This window comes from Xenopus laevis, chromosome 4L (assembly GCF_017654675.1).
Source record: "Xenopus laevis strain J_2021 chromosome 4L, Xenopus_laevis_v10.1, whole genome shotgun sequence".
Taxonomy (NCBI): Eukaryota; Metazoa; Chordata; class Amphibia; order Anura; family Pipidae; genus Xenopus; species Xenopus laevis.
In genome coordinates, this window is record NC_054377.1 from 81,003,766 (window position 1) to 81,024,208 (window position 20,443).

Consider the following 20,443-nt stretch of genomic DNA (forward strand, 5'->3'; position numbering starts at 1 on the left):
GTTGTATGAAAGAATAACAGTGCACCCTCTGTTGGTTATATGAAAGATTAACTGTGACTGCAATATCACACAGCGCCATCTGTTGGTTGTATGAAAGAATAACAGTGCACCCTCTGTTGGTTATATGAAAGAATAACAGTGACTGCAATATCACACAGCACCCTCTGTTGGTTGTATGAAAGAATAACAGTGACTGCAATATCACACAGCACCCTCTGTTGGTTGTATGAAAGAATAACAGTGACTGCAATATCACACAGCACCCTCTGTTGGTTGTATGAAAGAATAACAGTGACTGCAATATCACACAGCGCCATCTGTTGGTTATATGGAAGAATAACAGTGACTGCAATATCACACAGTGCCCTCTGTTGGTTATATGAAAGAATAACAGTGACTGCAATATCACACAGTGCCCTCTGTTGGTTATACGAAAGATTAACAGTGATGGCAATATCAAACAGCACCCTCTGCACATGGTAGTGGGACAGTGGGACAATGCACACAGTAATCCGTTTGGCAATTCTCTGTCACCATCAACTTTGCAAAGAAGTCTGGTTGATCGCTGGGGGGGTCGCTTTGGCAGAATGTGCGCTGCTGGGAGACAGGGCTGTAGTTGTGTCTAGGCTTATACTAGAGTCAATAAGTTTTCCCAGTTTTCGTAGGTAAAATTAGGTACCTCGGCTTATACTCGGGTCGGCTTATACTCGAGTATATACGGTACTGAGCCATTTTTTAGTCTGAATGAACATTAAACATAGTGTTATGTGTCACTTGTCATATCTGCAATCTGTATGCCAGACAGCTATGCAGAAACTGAATACAATAAACAATGCAATATGGTATTATTTAAATCAATGTGTCACTTGGACCGTATTACTTTGTTTAAAGGAAAATATTCACATAAAATAACTTGGCATTAACAAATGCAATATGGTCTAGTGTGCATTCCATTTTTTTTATCACTTGTGTTGTTGGTTCTTGCTACTTTATGAAGTATGTACTCTTTTGAGATTCCAAGATTTTTAAATGAGCAAATTCTGAAAACATATATATAAAACATAAGTAAAACTAAAGACCAAACAATATAAAGGATGCTCCAGTTTAAAAGTTTGTCATGTGTTTGCTTTCTTATACAAATCTTTCTAGTTAATTCAGACAAAATAAAAATATTAGAAAAGCTTAGAGAGGAAGGTCAGCCCTTACATTTACGATGAGTGTCATTTTAGCAAATACCTTATAATTGACTGTCTGAAGAACAACAAGCACTCTGGAAATGTAATGGTTCCCAGCATGCTCATGGATGGGCTCCACAGTTTTTTTTTTGTATGTAAACATATCAACCATATATTTATAGTACTAAACAACTGAAAAATATTACTTTTACTTTCAAAAAACCTTTTTTCGTTTAGAGGATGAACAAACAAAGATACATTTCTTGTATAGTGCAAACAGAAATTTAGGATACAGGTAGTGATAGTGGAAAAGACTCTTGTCTTTGAACAGTATTATTTTTGTTTACTACATTTCTAGCAATGATACAATGATACTTCAAAACAACAGCTAGGCATTTACTGTTAATGCAGATGTACATGATGAGCACCAAATTCTTCAAACTGCCATGCTATTGGCATGCACCTTAAGCACCGATTTCTTTCATTTTTAGGTCTGAACTTGTTGGAAGGACAGTCCCGGCCTATCTCATGGGATGTTTTTCAGATAGTAGATAATGATAATCTTCATGCAGTGCGCCTTGTCACTGTGGATGGTTTGCTTCATGGACGCCTTACAGTTAGAGGTAAACTGTTTCCGATCTTCAGAATCCATGTTCAAATATGTAGTAATATTTAGATATACAAATTGATTTAAATTCCAAACCTTGAATATGTCAGAAGTTGGCTGTGAGAAAAACAAGGAGTCAACAACCTTAAAAGACTTCTTTTCAGCTTTGGTTATCACAAAGGCAAGACATACTGGAGATTGTGAATGTTGAAACTGAAACAGCATGTCTCTAGGATCATAGGCATCAGTGAGTTTTCTCCTTTGACATAGCCTTAATATTGCTGCTTCAGTAACATGAGGCCAGGTTGTACTGTTGCGATATAATTGTTGATAATTGTTACCTGTTGATACACATATATGCCAATACCTATACTAGATAGCATTGGATATTATTATTGTCCAATAAGTCTTCCACGTCACTTTTAAAGGCCTTATCTGCCATCACAACATCACCCAGGAGGCTATTCTATAACCTCACTGTCCTCACTTCTGGTCTAAATGGGTGGCCTTTGAGTCAGTACCTTAAAAAAACCCTAGGTACAGGTCTTGTATTTTACCATAATGCACTGTTAAGTTATTCTCTTATATTATAGAATGACTCAATGTCATTGGTCATATGCGCAGTCCTGTGATTTTGGGGTTTTTACCCCAAAATCACAGCCCATTGAAGCTCAGCATCTTTTAAAAAAAACCTAAGTACATTTTTGTTTACCAAATTCACTGATGGTTGTTTTTCCAATACGATAGAATTAAACAGTGTTATAGTTCACATGGAAAGGCCTGTGACTTTAAAGTAAATGGTTTGCAGATTGAGGATCAACAACTGTATACATGTTTTGTCCTTGGTTTCAATTCATTGCTGAGTAGCTTTCTAATACTATGGAATGGCACTTGCCATTGGGCAGATAGTCAGACCTGTGTTTCTGGGGTAAATGGAGAAGCAGATGTAATGTCAGCATCTTTTAATAGTGGATACAGGAGCAACTTTACATCTGCTTACCTGTTTTGATACAAGTTCACAATTCTGTCTTTGATAATTTTGTTTCTGAATTTGCTGGTTGGCAAGCACCCAACATATCATTTAGCTAGTTTGCTATTTACAGCGGTTCATGTTATATCCTTTGTAGTGATGAAGCATGGAATTGCGGCAAAATTACGGCCTTCAGCATCTTTTTTTGCAAAACTGTGGCAAAAATCTGACGTGACAAAAAAGTCACTAAGACAAAATTGGCGCTGAGACAAAAAAGTCGCCACAAGAAAAATGGCCATTGACTTTAATAAATTTGGAGCGAGAAAAATAGTCACGCTCGCAAAAATTTTTTTATGGTTTATTTCATTTCTATTTCAATGCTACAACTTTTTGTTAAGGGTCACGAATAATCATAAAAAAATACAAATGCCTAAACAGAAGATAGAAGTGTTCTGGTCTATCAATGTATCGGATATGACAATAAAAATGCTTTACTGGCCTCTAATCAACTGTTGTCGAATTGCAAGCTTCACTTGAAAATCATATTTACAATAGCAGCTCAAATGTTTTTCTTTTCAGCAAGCAGAATGCACAGACACTGGTAAAATAATCCATAGCAACCAATCAGTTTACTAATCAATCACAATGAGACTATTTAAGCAGTTGTATGATTGGTTACTATGCCCTACTGAACCAGTGTTTCTGCATAACCTTGGGGCAATGTAATAAAGGGTGTATAGTTTACTACAGGTCTAGAAATCCACTGCAACCAATTAACAGGCCAGCTGTTTGAAAAAAAACTGGTAATTGGCTGTGATGAGTTACTAGGACTACATTTTTACCACTGCCCCATAACAGTTCATTGTATTACTATAAATAGCAAAATATTGCCATGAGGCATTATTTTCTGACTATTCCCTAATAATATTTACCTATTTTGTTACAGGGGTCAAAGCGTTTATCTTTACAGTAAAGGATATAAAAGATAAAGTTGTTCGCTACCATCATGATGACAGTGACACTACCAAGGATTACATTGTCTTTAGAATTTTCGATGGGAAGCACAGCATTCGGCATAAGTTTCCAATAAATATTCTTCCTAAGGATGACAGCCCACCATTTCTAGTAAACAATATTGGTTTTGAATTAGTAGAAGGGGCAACCATCCTTATTGAGGGACACATGTTAATGGCTTCTGACCTTGATTCAAGTGATGATTATATTCTATACAATATTACAAAGCCACAAAAAGCTGGGGAACTGGTAAAGAAATATTCCACAGAAAGCTCAGGTAATATATGTATTATTTAATAGTAATATGATTTTTGTATCTAACTGAATGGTGCTAGGAGCTGTAGATCAAATATCTTGCACAGTGATGTTAGCGAGTACGAGCTTAGGGGCTAGAGAGATATAGTTTATTAGTAAAAGTAAACAATTTTACTGGCTTACAGATCTAAAGAAGAGGAAGGCAGAATCAGCTTGCCAAAATGGAAATTATTCTGTGTTGCTGTAGTAATTCTGGTTTTGTCGGCTATTAACTCTCTCTTTTTTTGCTCAGAGGTACTGAGGTTTACAGTTGCCCACAGACTGCAAAGTACACTTTAAATGACAAAGTTGATGATTCAGACAACTCAGCCCCACAAAACAATTAATACAGGCAGTGCTGTCTGAGTGGAATACTCTCAGCCACCATTACTAGAAATAAATACTAAATACTATAAATATATAATATAAATACTATATTATCGTGGCAGAGCAGTAACACAGCATGAAAGAGATAAATTATCCCCATTTACTGGGATTTGCTTTAATCGAATGTGCTGTATTTTTCAGTATTTGGGGAATCTCTACATAAAATTACATTTGTATGTCTTTCTCAAAAAACAAAAACAAATACAAAGCTTCCCTTGTGGGTGAACACAATACAGAGGGGCTTGTTTATTTCTTTGCATCCTGCTCTTAGTCTTGAACACAAGGTCTCGAGCTCTAAGGTTTTCTGGCCTTACCTCTGCACTACAGAGGCAGTGTGTACACTACTTTGTCTTTTCTATAGTATGATGTTCTCTGCAAATGTCTGCATGCCTGTAAATCTTTATTGTCCTGTGATTTCTATCCTGAATTTAGATGCTGTCCACACCTTCACTTGCTCCATCTTCCTCTGCTCTGTTTTTCCATTCTTCCACCCACTTCACCCTGTTCTCATATATCCTTTGTCCACTCTGTTCTGCAGCTGTCTGTATAGGTTTATTCCTGCTCAACCCTGATACAGCCTGTTTCCCTTGTTCTGTGTATTCTTAGTATCCCCTTTGGTCCATACTGCCTCTTGCCTTTTCCCCTTCCATAGTATTAGGGATTTCCCTTCAGTCCCACAGCTCTGTTTCTTTAGAGATCACTGAAATGAATCAATTCATAGCAGCACATTCTAAATTAATTTGAAGACAGGTATAACATTATTTACCATTTTATAGTTGTTGTTTTCCATTTAGGGATCCCAGTTTCAACCTTCCTGCAGAGAGATCTGTTCCGTGGTCTCATTTATTACAAACATTTTGGCGGGGAGATCTTTCAAGACTCTTTTGAGTTTGTCTTATCAGATAGTCACGATCCTCCAAACTATTCTGAAGAACAAGTAAGTACATTTAAGCAATGACACTAGATTTTGTTGTTAACAGTATTCAGTATCTGTAATGTTTTTTTAAAACAAACCATTTGTCTGTAGATTAAAGAAATGTGATTTATACTATGCTTTCTTCATGTATTTTATATAATTTATGTGTGCTACAATGTAAATATGTAACTTCTGCTTGTATTAATATTAGGTCAATATGTAGGACTGAAGTGTTTGCAACAGCATAAATAGTTGGTTATTTGATTAGTGAGGCTGACTGTGAGAGAGCCTGATTCTAAGTGATACATATATACTTGGTATTTGTCACACCAAAAAAGTTTGGACAAATAGATCTGAGACAAATGCAAGATACTATGGTAACTCTAATTTGGTTAGGTTAAGCCTTGTTCAGGTGTAAAGGGAAGGAAGTTGAGCTACAACTCACTTAGGCTGTTGTGACTTTAAAGAAAAATAAGGAAGTCAGATGGTTCTGGCAAATAACAGAACAATTTTATTGTCCAAGACATTCCCACAGTTAAATAAGTAATATACAGTATAGGTACTCAAAGATTCAATGAGGTAGTGCAGCAATATGATCAATGTCAATAGAGTTAAAGGATGAGACATCATGATGTGACACCATATGGAGACAGCTTAGGGAAGTTTAAGGTTCACTTTCTAGGTTGTCAATGCCTCATATCCTATATAGCAGAACAACAGGGAGAATCAACTCAGCCTGATTCCCTATTCAGTACTATACTATGGTCTGTTCACTTAGGCAAGCAGAGCCTAGTGGAGAGCTACTCCCTGCTTTCAATCCTTGTTTGAGTACAGGCTGCTCTTTCTAGCATACTCTTTCTGACTTTCCTAGAAAGTGTTATTACAATATATAACATGTAGTAAATCTTATCTCACGGGGTTCCTTTTCACTAACTTCACTAAGGAGCTTGTCCAAGGAGGCCTATTTTTTGGGTATAGACACCAAAATGATCTTGTAAGTAAAAATTATCCTTTTTTCTGCATCAGTTATTTCTAAAATTAAAGTGAACAGAGACTTAGAAAGGGATTGGGGCATTGTTGCCTAGAGAGATCAGGGTGTGGCTTGAAAAGGCGGGGAAATGTTTTATTTAAAAAAAATTATGATTATGTAAATATGCAAAGTATTTGTGAGGGCTGAGCTGGAATAGATTTTCACTTTTTTTTACTGCAGCTTACTGTTTTCCAAAAATATTTCTTAAATAACGTGAGAGTTCTTACTATGATCAGTTTTCAAAAATAAGTCCCATGAATGCGATCAATTTTTAGATTGTGACAATTCATATTACTCCAGTCAAAGATCAACTTCCCAAAGAAGCAGAAGGAACTAGACGACATCTCATTGTAAAGGAAACTGAGATAACCAGAATAACAAAGGAACATTTGCATTTTGTAGACACTGAAAGTCCTGACAATCATCTAATTTATACTGTAACTAAAACATGTTATGCACCAGAGTATCCAGGGTGAGTACAAAATAAACTATCAACTGTAACATTATACATTTCATAGAAAATAAGCAAACATTTTTGTAATCTTTATTTTTGTAGTCTTCTTGATGCAGGAAGACTTATTTTTGTTGATACCACAGATAAACTAGAAAAGGACTCGTCCAACCCTACCCTAAACTTTTTCAGTCAGGTAACTATTTTTTTTACTTTAATACTTATGAAGTCAGTAAGGGCTATAACCCAATGTAAGGTAACTACTGATGTTTTATTAGATATTATTTTCTAATTTTCAAGACTAATTTGTTTACTAATTTGATGGCAACATTTAATTCAATCTGAACTGGTAAAGGGGACAAATACTTTATATGCTTTTCTAATTTGCATTCATATTTTTTTAATTTCATGATATTAGCAATTTTTTTACACTGTGAGTATCATGAAGGTATAACCAAACTATTGGCCCAAAAGAGGGCTGGGTAGAGCAGAAAAAAAAACTTTTTTTTATTACTGAACAGGAAGGAAGCATCTCTGGACTTATGTTCCAGTCCTCATGTAGCTACTGTTAGTGTTCTACTTGACAATGCTATTTAAGGATTCTGTAGCAGCATGTTCAAACCTAAACAACAAACTACTGGTGAAACCAACCTCCCATAACCCTGCCTTTTCACCTGTGCAATGATTTCTTCTCATTGGCCCTGTCTTTAGCATGCAGTCACTCATCTGAAAGTAGCCTACATGCCACCCCAGAGAGAAATTGGGCCTGACCCAATACTTGTGCAGTTTGTATTTTCTGTAAGTGACCAGCATGGGGGACAGTTGTCTGGACTTACCTTTAATATCACAGTAATGCCAGTGGATGAAAAAACTCCAGAGGTAAGTACTTTTAGGTTTTATATCTCCCCTTTTGATATTTTCCCCCTTAACTATTCCATCTGTCTGTGTTTTTTACCCATTTCTTCCATCATATTTCAAAGGTCATATCTTTGCTATTGTTAGCTATTGATTTTTGTTTTGCACCATCGAAGAGGGGATTTTAAGGTTATTTAGCCCAGAAATTGTTATACATATCCGCTGTGCAGTTAGTTTTATGGAACAAATTTTGCATTGCATGGTGATGTGCCCATAACAGTACCAACTTCTTGTACCCCACAAGGTTCTTGTATCACCTAAACTACGTTTAGTCTTCCAGTCAATCCCTTCTAAATCCTTTTGCTAAGCTTGGGTTATTAAATATTGGTTATTAATATTGTAGTGCATATTTAACCATGTTGATATTTGTACAAGTTTATCTATGTTTTAGATTTTCACAAATGCTATAAAGACAGAGGAAGGCTCAAGCTGTTTTATTACTGGAGAGAATCTGCAAATTACAGATGTAGACACGAAAATGGAGAATCTGAACATTGTACTGAAAACACGTCCACTGCATGGGCGTGTAGAAGTTCATGGTGTGACTATGTCAGAAGGAGATGTTTTTACTGTGGAAGAACTGACAGCCTTTAAAGTCAGGTGATACTCAAATGCCTTCATTGTTACTGTACCAAAGATATTGATTGATTATAGATATCTATAATCATGCATTTAGCAGGTTATGGCCACCCAACTGACTACTATTAGTAACTTTGGGAACATATGACATTAGAACGTACTTGAGAAAAAGGAGTTACCAGTGGGAAAGCATAGAGATCTCCTCACAGCACAGAAAAACAAAGAACTGCTCTTACAGTCAAGCAGGTGCTGCTTTTAAGGTCAGGGTACTAGTGACCAAGGGGTTGCTTGAGAACAGAGTCCATCAATCCAGGGAGGTTACAGAGCGAAACTGCATACAAGGAATTTTATTTCTATCAGCAGCTTTGTATATATTTAGATAAAATAAGCAAATGAATTGTGTGTAACCATTTCTATTAGAATAATTAACACTACCCATTATGCTATAAGCATTTATAAATGAACGTCCCTGCTAAAACTGCAACATAATAGTGTTCACAGGTGTGCATTGCTTGTGCCACATATACCTCCAGGGATTATAAAATTGATGGTTTGTTATGTATTGAAGTATTATTAGCAGCCCCACTGATTGTATGTAGTACATGTGGTTCCTAATCAGACCCATAATAATCCCATAGAAAATACATTTGTATCATCTGTTGCATTGCATTGTAAGCATGAAATAAAAAATATCCCCAGGACAAAAGTAAATGTGTAATGTCCATAATTTGTTGACATGCTGCAACTGTGCAAATAACCTTCATCTTAAAACACCTGTGAATGAATGTGTTAAACTGTGTTGATTCAAATGACCTTTGACTGCTAAGTGACTTTAAAATATAAAACAGGCTGTAGAATATGCAAAGATATCAGTTAGTCTGTAATGTACAACAGCAATTAATCATACAATACATATTTTGCCTTGTGACACATAAAAACGGGAAAAGCACTATGTAAAGTGGCTACAGTCAACATTTATATACACTGACATGCCCTCCAAACTAGGCTTAGATGGCACACAGAGCTGTCAGATAACAGTTAACCACCCCAGGGAATAAACAAATTCTAGAGCACTTTCTAATACATATCTCAGAAGAACACAACTTTCATTAGTTACTAACATATCTATGAAATATTGTGTTTATCTTATATTTAAAGGTATCAGCATGATGATTCAGAGTCATTTGAAGATACAGTTTCCTTTACTGTAACAGATGGATATAACACTGCAGATGGAGTGCTGAAAGTGCAGGTGATTTTAGCATCCTAACCAGATTGGAATAAAATTAAAGTATCATCACAAATAGAACATTTCTATGTTTTTTTCTGAAAATGCACAGTAAACAGAAAATGATACTCACTTTAATTAACCTTTAGATAGTCCAATGGTTGTTTTTTAAAGTTCTTTGCAGCTACAAGTACTGTATTCGGTAGACTAATAAATACACTAATAATCCACAGTTTTTTTTACAGATGCATTATGTTTAGAACTAAACTGTGTTTATATATTTTTTTAAAGATAATACCAGTGAATGATGAGCCTCCAGAGCTTAAGGAAGGACTTAAAGCTGACTTAAAATGTCAAGAAGGAAGTTCTGTTACCATAACCAGTGAGAACCTCTATGCCATTGACCCCGATAGTGAAGACACAAAACTTACATATATTATTGCTCGTATTCCAATGTTTGGAATAATACAAAGAGGAGGTATCATAGTGGAAAAATTCACTCAGCTTGATATTACTCAAGGATTAATTTCATACATACATACTGGTAAGAACAAATTTAATAAACTATCAAAAGTTTGGCTGACTTATGGACTGCAAGAAACAAAATCTTAATAAAGCAATACTCTAGTAAATTGCTATTCAAATTTTTCTGGTAGCTGGACAATGATTATTTGACAAAGATGTCCATTCAACATCTATCCCTTTGAGAACAGCAAAGACTGATTCATTACATTAGAGTCATGTCATTAGATCCATGACAATCTCTACAGGATGGGAGGAAGTAGGTGGCAAATACTGGCTTTTTTTATTCAAGCCAGATTTCTTTAATGCAAGTGAATGTGGCTGAATCGCCTCCTCACTTTTTTACTAATACACTGAAGTTTTAGGGGGTAATTTACTAAAACTCAAGTTTTTCTGGTTAGGGCAAAAATATTTTAACTTTTTCATGGAAAAAAAACTTGAACAAAATTTATTATATTTATTTTTGCTGGATAAAATTATATTTTGATCCTGCAAAAAGCTCAAATCCAAAAATCCTCCATCTGAAACCTGTCGAGTTCATGTATACTTCAATGGCAAATGTCCCTATCCCAATTTTGATGATATGCTGTTTGTGCTGGGTAATAATCCTAAAAATGTGGGGATTTCGGTCAATAACCTAAAAAAAATCAAGCGATTTGGGAAAAAAGTCAGATAAAATCGTATGATTAGGGTTTTTGTTTGATTTTATAGAGTTTTTCCCCCAATCTGATTTATTTGCATTATTTAAATGATCTAAATGAACTATGCCAAAATCATGGATGGGAGGTTGGTCGAAGATAAATTCGGATTTTAGTAAAAGAAACCCTAAGTTTTAACAGTATGTTAAAACCACGGTAAGTAAATGTGCAATGTAAATTTATCCACTTTACTGGATGGACAAAATAATAAGCCCATTTGTAGGAATCGCAACTCAAAGTCTGAGTCTTTATGTTCAAAGAATGTATGCATGGTACAGTTCCATTTGTAATTTGATAAGATGTTCTTTCTCCAAGGTGGTGAGATTGGGCCAAGTCCTTGTTTGGACACAGTAACATTGATTGTCTCTGATGGTGAAGCTGGAGCTGCTGGCACCTGCTGTTCAGCAGATTCACTTCCCCCACCAGTCCCATTACATTCCAGCCTCCCTGTCTATGATCTAAACATCACTGTCATGCCTATTAATAATCAGCAACCAGTTTTAAATATCGGTAAGTATGAATAAATGTGCAAATGCACATGTTACAGGGATCACAATAAATATAAGATGCACTAGGCAGCATAAAAGTTAATACATTCCATATAAATTAAGTAATAGGAATTAACTATGTGTAAATGTAGGAATTTTAATTGCAATTATTAGATAAACAATGGGAGTGTACCTGTACAGTACCTATTTGTAATGTAATCTTTGTATATTCTCCTGCTGGTACTCAAGTTTCTTCACACACCCCAACAACATACAGGCACATACCTTACTATGTATGTTGCACTGAGACAGAACAAATGTAAATTGCTATGGAATATGTTGGTGCTATATAAATGAATTATAATCTTTGTACACTATTTTTTGAAATTGGATTTTGTTGTTGAAATTTTACCTGTGATAAATATGTCCATAGGAATGGCAGAATAATGGTAGAAATTTACTGTGATGAGCTCTAATTTCACACTTTGATAAATCTGCCCCTTAATATTAGAAACATGTTTAAGGATTTTTAAAAAATGATTGTTAGTAGAACAAAGTTTCAAAAACTTTGGGCTACCTCCATAGAGGGAGCAGTAGATACAGGGCCAATATGAAGGCTAATATGGGTAAAGTTTATGGGTAAAACCTATTTGCTGCCTTAGATGTTTCTTTAACCATAACAAAGGGCGAATTTTCATTGACCGATTCGCCACTTCGCCAGGTGCAAATTCATTATCACTGTGCCAATTCACTAAAATGCGAAGTTGCATCTCAGCAGCCGTACGCTGGAGAATTTTCACTACCGTTACTTCGGCTGGGGGAGTATTTCATAGTGAATTTTTGCTATGTTAATTTCTGGCTAGCAAAACTTTGCTAGCACTCTTGCGCTTAGGTTAATTTGAATAGGGCGAGTACCTAAAAGTCGTATGGACATCTTTATTAGTAATGTTGGTCCAAATCACTTTTTCAAACACATGTCCAAGTGATCCATAATAAAGACAGAAGAGATCCTTTAATGCCCTAGACATGATCCCACCCTCAAACAAATGTGGCTTGCCCCTCAAATTAGTTTTAAAAAATTGTTCACATATAAATCTTTAATAATTTTGACTTTTGAAGGCAGCTTGTTTACAACTTTAATGCATTTCTGGCATACAGGATATGATGTCACTGACATAAGTGAGGAAGATGTAGCTTTGTTTTATCAGTTTGCTTGGTCTGAGGTAGGTATGCCTGTTAGTGAATCTGCGATGTCCCTGTGAATTGTCGCTAGCGATGGCCACTTCTTCCCTATGTCTTAAAATACTGTATTTTTTATTTTGTTATACACTGAGATATGTGCTGAAAAGGTGTTAGATTGGGGTAGGACGGGGTCTGGAAACTTAGAAGTCTTAGAAATCACTGATTTAGTATATTCCTTGACTTAAGCTTGCCATACATGTAAATATCTACTCATTTTGTGAGGTTGCCAAATGAGTGGATCTTTCACCGATATACCTACCTTGAGGTGGGCAATATCGGACTGATCCGATTATTCGGCCCTTGGAGCTATGGAGACCACCGGGTTGAGGACTGCCTCAACATGCAGATGCATCTGATGCAAAAATTAAACCTTCCCATCAGCTGGCACTATACACAGTGGAAAGACTGAGTTGGTAGCTTTTAATGGCAACCTATAAATATTCTAAGAAAATATGTTTTATATCCACAGGGGAAATTTTCGCTGTTTATGAAGGATCTTCTTCTGTTATTAATCTAAATTATCTAAATGCATCTGATACTGACACAACTTTGGAAGAGTTATATTTTATTATGGAGACGCAACCAAAGTATGGGTACCTTGAGAACACTGTACCAATGGATGGCTCAGAAAAGCCTTCTTCTAACAAAAACATAAGTAAGTAAAGCAGTGATTATCTGTCTGTTTTAGCTACATTTTGTACATTCTATTGCTGAGGTTTATCTGCATGATGTCTTAGCTCTAACCTTTGTTGCAGTTTAAATAATAGTATACAACTTAAACAGAATAATTTTGCATGGAATCCTTTCTTTTAAGGTTTCTTCAGTCTCTGGAATGTAAGTTCTGGATATATCAGATATGTACAGTCAGAGCATGAACACAAAGAGCCCACAGCAGATGTCTTCAAGGTTTCTGTCAGTGATGGTGTTCAGAGATCTATGCCAATGCCTTTCTACATTCTTATTAAGCCAACGAATGATGAGATGCCTCAATTACATGTCAGGAATATTACGGTAAACTTAAAGACAATTTTTTTGGAAAAAAAATGTTGTAACATAGTTATTCAAATACAGTATATTTCTGTTTTACTTATTTGTTCTTTGAATTTTGGGTGCTTGTTCATATTCAGAGATATAAAAAGAGTTTTAGCCTGATAGGTTTCTTAAATTATACCATGAAATGAAAAAGGGAAAAAGCTTAATTTTAATAATTGATGTTAATTTATGCCTTCGCCTGCCAATAAAATTGGTTCCTATGCACCTATGTTATTTAGCATTTATAAAGTGCTGACATGTTTAACAGCCATGTACAATAAGGGCCAAATTTATCAACAATCAAGATCGAGTTTTTATGAGAATGGTGAATTTTTAGTTCAAGGATGATCTGGAATGGCAAACATATTTACCCCTCAATCTCACCCTACCTGACCTTCAAAAAGAGGAAATATGCTTACTCCTAAATTAGGACTGAAACATGCCCCCATACTAGCAGCTGCTTCAAGCCCCCCCTGCAGAGAGACCTGATAAACACACAAGCTTTGACTTGGGCACCATAAGGAGTCAAAGATCTATTTTTTCATGGCTGAGGTTTATACATATCCAGAAAGAAATATAAATACTATTAAATTACGTCAAAAGATATGCTTGCCTTCTAACATCCAAAATACTCTAACATTTTAAGATGATGTGTTCAAGATCATAATCTTAGCAAGACATCAAGCGGCAGATTTATTAAGGCTCGAAGTGAAAATTTTAATTGTTTTTTGGTAAAAATTCTCAAACTTGAATTGTAAATTATCCAAACTCGATTCGAGTTTTAATTTGAATTTAAGATTTATTATACTTTGGCCCTTTAAGAACTCAAATTCGGCTATTCGCTGTCATAAACCTGTCAAATAACTGTATAACTCAATGGGAGAGGTCCAGGGTTCAATTTGGTGATGTTTGCAGCCTTCCTGACATTCGAAGGTTTTTTTGCAGAAAAACTCGAATCAAGTTTTTTTTAATTGGAATCGAGTTTTTCTAATTCGAATCAAATTCAATTTGAGTTTTTGGGTCGATTCAATTCCTCCAAGCTGAAAAAATTAGATTTTATTAATACATTTCGATTGGTTGAATTTTACATTTATGGAGTTTATGAAAGTTTTAAAAAACTCGCATGAATTCGAAATTCAACCCTTGATAAATGTGCCTCCCTGAGTCAGTTTAAGAAATGTAGAATATTCCATAATGACTATTAAACAGGCACTATTGGGAATACAGTGCTAACTATACTGCTAAACAAATACATAAACATCAACATAAAATTCATAAGTTAGGGTGAGATTTTAGAGTGAACATGTACTAAGGAGTCTTATACATTTCTACATTTATAGCAAGATAAAAAACAGTTTTGTATCTCCTGTATCGTTTTAATGATTATCATAGGGGCCCTGATCAAATGTTGAACAGTAAAAGGGGTTTTGAATGTGAGAAGTGTGAAAACCTCTAGTTTAACATCTCTTTATAAGTTTAAGTAATATTTTACAAATAATAAAAAGAATAGTGAATAAGTCAAACCTATATTACTAATCACCCTATTTGTTTGCCTGCAATGACATTGAATCATGGCCTTTAATTCCTCCCAGAACATGTTTGCACACTGTTTTAGGGCTTAGACTTGTTTGCTTACTTTGGATAGGTTTTATTTTTTATAGTTTTAAACTATATTTTTGTATTTCTTTTAACTGAATATTATATAGGGAAAACTACTGATAACAAAGTAAAACAGAAACTTATATCGCTTCTATGCAACAAAATATGAGAGCTTCTCTTGCTAAATATATTCTTGGTTTTCTATTCTTTTTGCTGAGTATGTATATATTTTGTGTGCATAGCTTCTAATATCGAATGTTTGGCGTGGCTTCCACTGAGCGCACCTGCTGAGCAGGGATTGGCTTATTTATTCAAGGCATACATGCCTCAAGACAGCTGCTAATGATTATCTATATTCATTTGTAATACTGTTTTGTAGAAAATAATTAATTTTACTTTACAATAATTTTTACTTATGTTCAGATTGGTGGAATTGCCACCTAAAATTGTTTAAGAATCAAGCAAAAACTATACCTATATTTTAATCAAGTTAATTTTTCTAATTATAGGTATTTTTGTCCCCTGTTGAATAGAATGATCGACATTTGCCCCCTTTTTAGGAGGTCTACTTTCACTATAGTATTTGTACCTGGATAGAGAACTGGCTAAAAGATAGACTACAAAGAGTGGTGGTAAATGGAACATTTTCTAATTGGACCAGTGTTGTTAGTGGAGTACCTCAGGGGTCTGTACTAGGTCCCTTGCTTTTCAACTTGTTTATTAATGACCTGGAGGTGGGCATTGAAAGTACTGTTTCTATTTTTGCAGATGATACTAAATTGTGCAGAACTATAGGTTCCATGCAGGATGCTGCCACTTTGCAGAGTGATTTGTCTAAGTTGGAAAACTGGGCAGCAAACTGGAAAATGAGGTTCAATGTTGATAAATGCAAGGTTATGAACTTTGGCAAAAATAATATAAATGCAAGTTATACACTAAATGGCAGTGTGTTGGGAGTTTCCTTAAATGTGAAGGATCTAGGGTTTTTTGTACATAACACGTTGTCTAATTCTAGGCAGTGTCATTCTGTGGCTACTAAAGCAAATAAAAAAGTGCATTAACTCAAGGGATGAAAACATAATTATGCCTCTTTATAGGTCCCTGGTAAGGTCTCATCTGGAGTATGCAGTGCAGTTTTGGACTCCAGGCCTTAAATGAAAACTATACCCCCCAAACAATGTAGGTCTCTATAGAAAGATATTGCATAATACAGCTCATATGTAAAACCCTGCTTCATGTAAATAAACCATTTTCATAATAATATACTTTTCTAATAGTATGTGCCATTGGGTAATCATAAATAGAAAATTGCCATTTTAAAAAATAAGGGCCGCCCCCTGGGATCGTAGGATTCACTGTGCACACAAACATACCAACAAACCATACATGTTAGGTCACATGAGCCAATTAACAGACAGAGTTGTGTCTTTTGCTTCCACAATTCTTCCTGTTACAGTTAGAGTTGAAGTATTTCTGGTCAGGTGATCTCTGAGACAGCACAGAGACCATCACGAAATGGAGGCTCAAGGCAAGAGATGTAAAAGGGCAATATTTACTTAAATATATATTCCAGTTTGGTAAGATTCTTTAATATGCCACTTAATATGATATGAACTATCTGTTTCTTAAGTGTTCATTTTGGGGGTATAGTTTTCCTTTAAGAGTAGTGACGAGTGAATAAATTCACCAGGCGTGAAAAAATCCACTGCTTCAAAAAAATTTGGGTGCGTGTCAGAGTAGTCAGGCACATCAAAATTATTCGGATGTCCATTGACTTTAATGCATTTGGACAAAATAGGCATGTGTATAAAAATTGTTGCGGGCGTTGAAATAATTTTGACGCCCATTGACTTGCAAATTTTCGCAGAAAATTCATGAACTTCAATAATTCATAATTCAACTCCCTTGTTTTACTTAGTTCACCTTCAGGCACGTGTATGGCCAGATTTACAGTTTTAGATTTAGAGCTGTGTTTTCCCTTAAAAATTTTAGTTTTTCGTGGGTAGTTTTCAGTCAAAAAAAAAACTAGAATTTTTCAGGTTTTTGTAAAAAAACTAGAATTTTTCAAGATTTATTATACCCTGAAGCTGGAAACACTTTGAGGCCACTGGGAGCAACATACAAGGGGTTGGTGAGCAACATAGTGCTCACGAGCAACAGGTTGGAGATCACTGCCATAAAGGAAGCAATGCCTGTGGTATGATATTTAGCATCATATTTCTCTGCAGAAAATGGCTGCGAGACCTGTCATACTGCTTGATCTTCACTAAAAATCAATCTAGTGCCACAAAAGACAGCATTTTATGGAAAAAATGTAGAATGAATGCATGGTAATAACTGCTGAAAGCTGCATTTCTCAGAGATTATATAAAACACAAATATAATTAGAAATTTAGAGATGAAGGGAACGCAGAAGATCGTAGAACGTAGAAACAGGATCATGTTCCTGAGGTGTGAGAGGAATTAGTTCTATGTAAGTTAAGGCCCCTTGTGGAATGTACAGTATTTAAAATAATAAATAGAATAATTTATAATTAGGATGGATGTAACAAGAAGAGGGAAGAGGGAGTTTCGGAGAGAAAAAGCAAAAGAACTAAAATGAACTAAATTCCTGCAGTTGTGATGATTCATGGGCTTCAAATCACACAGCCCACAGATGTTTCATGGTTTGGTTGAAAAGATCAAGAATTCTGTCTGTGACATATTGCATTTAATAGGCTGTTGTAAAACTAGAATGATCCTGCACTAAGGTTTTTTGCTTTCGAAGACTAGACTGAATGTATGAAGCTAAACACAAAGGGGGAAAGTAATAAAAGTCGATAAAGGAACAGTTCAGTGTTAAAATAAAATCTGGGTAAATAGGTTGTGTAAAAACATAACAGAACAAAAACTAACTTCCTGCTTTTCAGCTCTATAACTCTGAGTTAGTCATAGACTTTAAGGGGGACCACATGGGACATAACTGTTCAGTGAGTTTGCAATTGATCCTTATCATGCAGCTCAGATTCAAAAGCAACAGTTATGAACCATGTGCCCCCCCCCAGGTTACTGCCTGGTAACCACTCAGTGGAAGCCAAGAGTGTTCTGGCTATTATGTTAGACATCCAGTCACTCCAGCCTTTATACATTACATTTTTTGCTAACTCATTATATTGAAAACATTTTTACCTAATTTTTATTACTTTAACAAAAAAAATATTCACAATGCAAAAAACTATTCCTTTGCACACACAATTTTTACTTTGAGCAAATTTACTAAAGCTTTTTTATGCCTAGAAACTGTTTTGGGACCACATCTTCCGGTGGACAAAAGATTGCAGTTTGTACCAATGGCCAGTGAATGTAAGAAAATGTGCGACAGCTAGAGCCGTCTTCAGGAACTAGAAATATATATATATATATATATATATATATATATATATATATATATATCTATAGACTATCCTGAACATAATATATAATTCATTACCAAACAATAAAATGATCAAAGTCCCATGTTTTATCACAATAAAATTACCCTTAGCACAGGACCAGAAATAAAAAAAAACCTGTTTATCTGCAAATATTATTTTGTTTAGAAACAAGAGAAATAAATACTTTTCTTTGCAGCTGTATAATATGAGTACATATAATCTTGTACACTGCTATGCTTGAAGATGATTTAAGTGCAGGGAATAAAGTGAAATCGAGATGAGGCGTCTCCATTGGCAGGTTTGGAGATGGGATTGCATTTGATCATCATTGGTCCCCTGTGAAATGTGTAGACCGCAAAGTGTAAACACGGCATATTAAAATAGAACATGTCTTATTCCAGATTTTCATGGCACAGGATAAAGGCATGCTAAATCTGAGCTTCCATATGTGGTTCTCAGCTGGTGCAAATCCCAGAATCAATGGCAAATGAATAAAAAAGAATCTGCCAATGCCACACACATAGAGCCTAAATTTAGGATATAAAATGTTTATAAGGGAAGAGAGATTGAAACGGGGAAACTTGAATTACCAGAAATGTTTCTTATAACATATGCTGTTTTTCTCTTGGTGAGCTCCTGACAATGGTTTCTTTGTCATTTGTCATATGAACTGTGAATGTCTCAAGAATTTGAATAATAATCTGCATAACCAGTTCACTCCAAATTTTTAAGTGGTTGGTAGTTTTTTCTGCTCCTTTTAAGTAACCCCAAGGAGGCAGACATTAAAAGGGCTGGTGCACACATGGGTATTCCTAAGCACCTTACAGCACTATCCAGCATATGCATATTAGTCTAAGAACTTGTTCTTGTCTGAACAGTTTTTCAACTGAAATCAACTATGTTACTCCAAATGTAGTCTCCTAAAAAATGGTATTTTTAAAATCCTTCTTGGTCTGGTAAAAATGTTCAACAAAAAGCTTATGAATGTAGAAAATGGGCCCAGTTCTCATAATAGGGGTGGGACAAGAGGTTGCACTTGTGCTAAAACCACAAAGCGCCCCTTAAGTGACCTCAATGCCAAAGTTCTGCAGTCAGGGTTGGACTGGGAGGGTCAGCGCCCACCAGGGCTGACACATTATGGCTCATCCCCCCCCAGTAGTAGGGCCCCCGCTGCTCCTCCCCCCACTGTCCCAGTTGCCGGGCTCCCACTGTCCCTCACCCCCCCGCCAGCTTGTACCTGCTTCACATATCGCGCCTTCCTTACGCGATCGGAAGGGGGCAGGTCAGGAGCGCCGGATACAGTATGTCTAGCGTATTTGGGCTGGTGGTACCCACGAGGGCTGGGGCCCACCGGGTTTTTTCCCGGTGTTCCGCCGGCCCACTCCGACGCTGTCTGCAGTTCTTCTTTATATAACTAATAACAAAACGATACATGAAACCTTAGTTATAAACACATTTGTGAAAATCTATTTATCTTTTTAGGAAATTCTGATGTTCTTTGCTCACACCTAACCAGTTTACTACAATTACAAATTTGCATTCTGTTTTTAACCAGATAATTGAAGGTGGAATTTGTGAGATCGGCCCCGGAACACTAAATGCAGAGGATCTCGACATTCCCCCCGACACATTGCAATTTTCCATTGTAATCTCTCCATCTCATGGGCTCATATTAAATGGAGAGTATGGAAGGAATATCAGTCAGCTTAAACACCTGAGTCCCATTGCACTTCACAAAGACCTCCAAATTTACAGCTTTACCCTGGATGAACTGAAGCAAGGTTTGTTTGCTTGTTTGATTCCTTTATTGCCTCCACTGTCTCCCTAAAATATACTCTGTGCATGTTCCATGTCACTGGCTCTCTGGTATATCAATCTTTGCT

At 35.8% G+C, this 20,443-nt stretch overlaps 1 protein-coding gene across 1 annotated transcript in view; it reads left to right on the forward strand.

Moving 5' to 3' along the window:
• Positions 1–20,443, forward strand: part of frem1l.L (FRAS1 related extracellular matrix 1 like L homeolog) — a 100,548-nt gene that overhangs the window by 15,602 nt on the left and 64,503 nt on the right. The window contains exons 8-20 of the mRNA XM_018258268.2: positions 1,667–1,798; positions 3,699–4,043; positions 5,242–5,384; positions 6,669–6,865; positions 6,950–7,040; positions 7,556–7,723; positions 8,151–8,359; positions 9,497–9,590; positions 9,858–10,110; positions 11,102–11,296; positions 12,986–13,171; positions 13,331–13,527; positions 20,116–20,341. Coding sequence (XP_018113757.1) covers positions 1,667–1,798; positions 3,699–4,043; positions 5,242–5,384; positions 6,669–6,865; positions 6,950–7,040; positions 7,556–7,723; positions 8,151–8,359; positions 9,497–9,590; positions 9,858–10,110; positions 11,102–11,296; positions 12,986–13,171; positions 13,331–13,527; positions 20,116–20,341 — 2,436 coding nt within the window. The remainder of the gene's footprint in view (positions 1–1,666; positions 1,799–3,698; positions 4,044–5,241; positions 5,385–6,668; positions 6,866–6,949; positions 7,041–7,555; positions 7,724–8,150; positions 8,360–9,496; positions 9,591–9,857; positions 10,111–11,101; positions 11,297–12,985; positions 13,172–13,330; positions 13,528–20,115; positions 20,342–20,443) is intronic.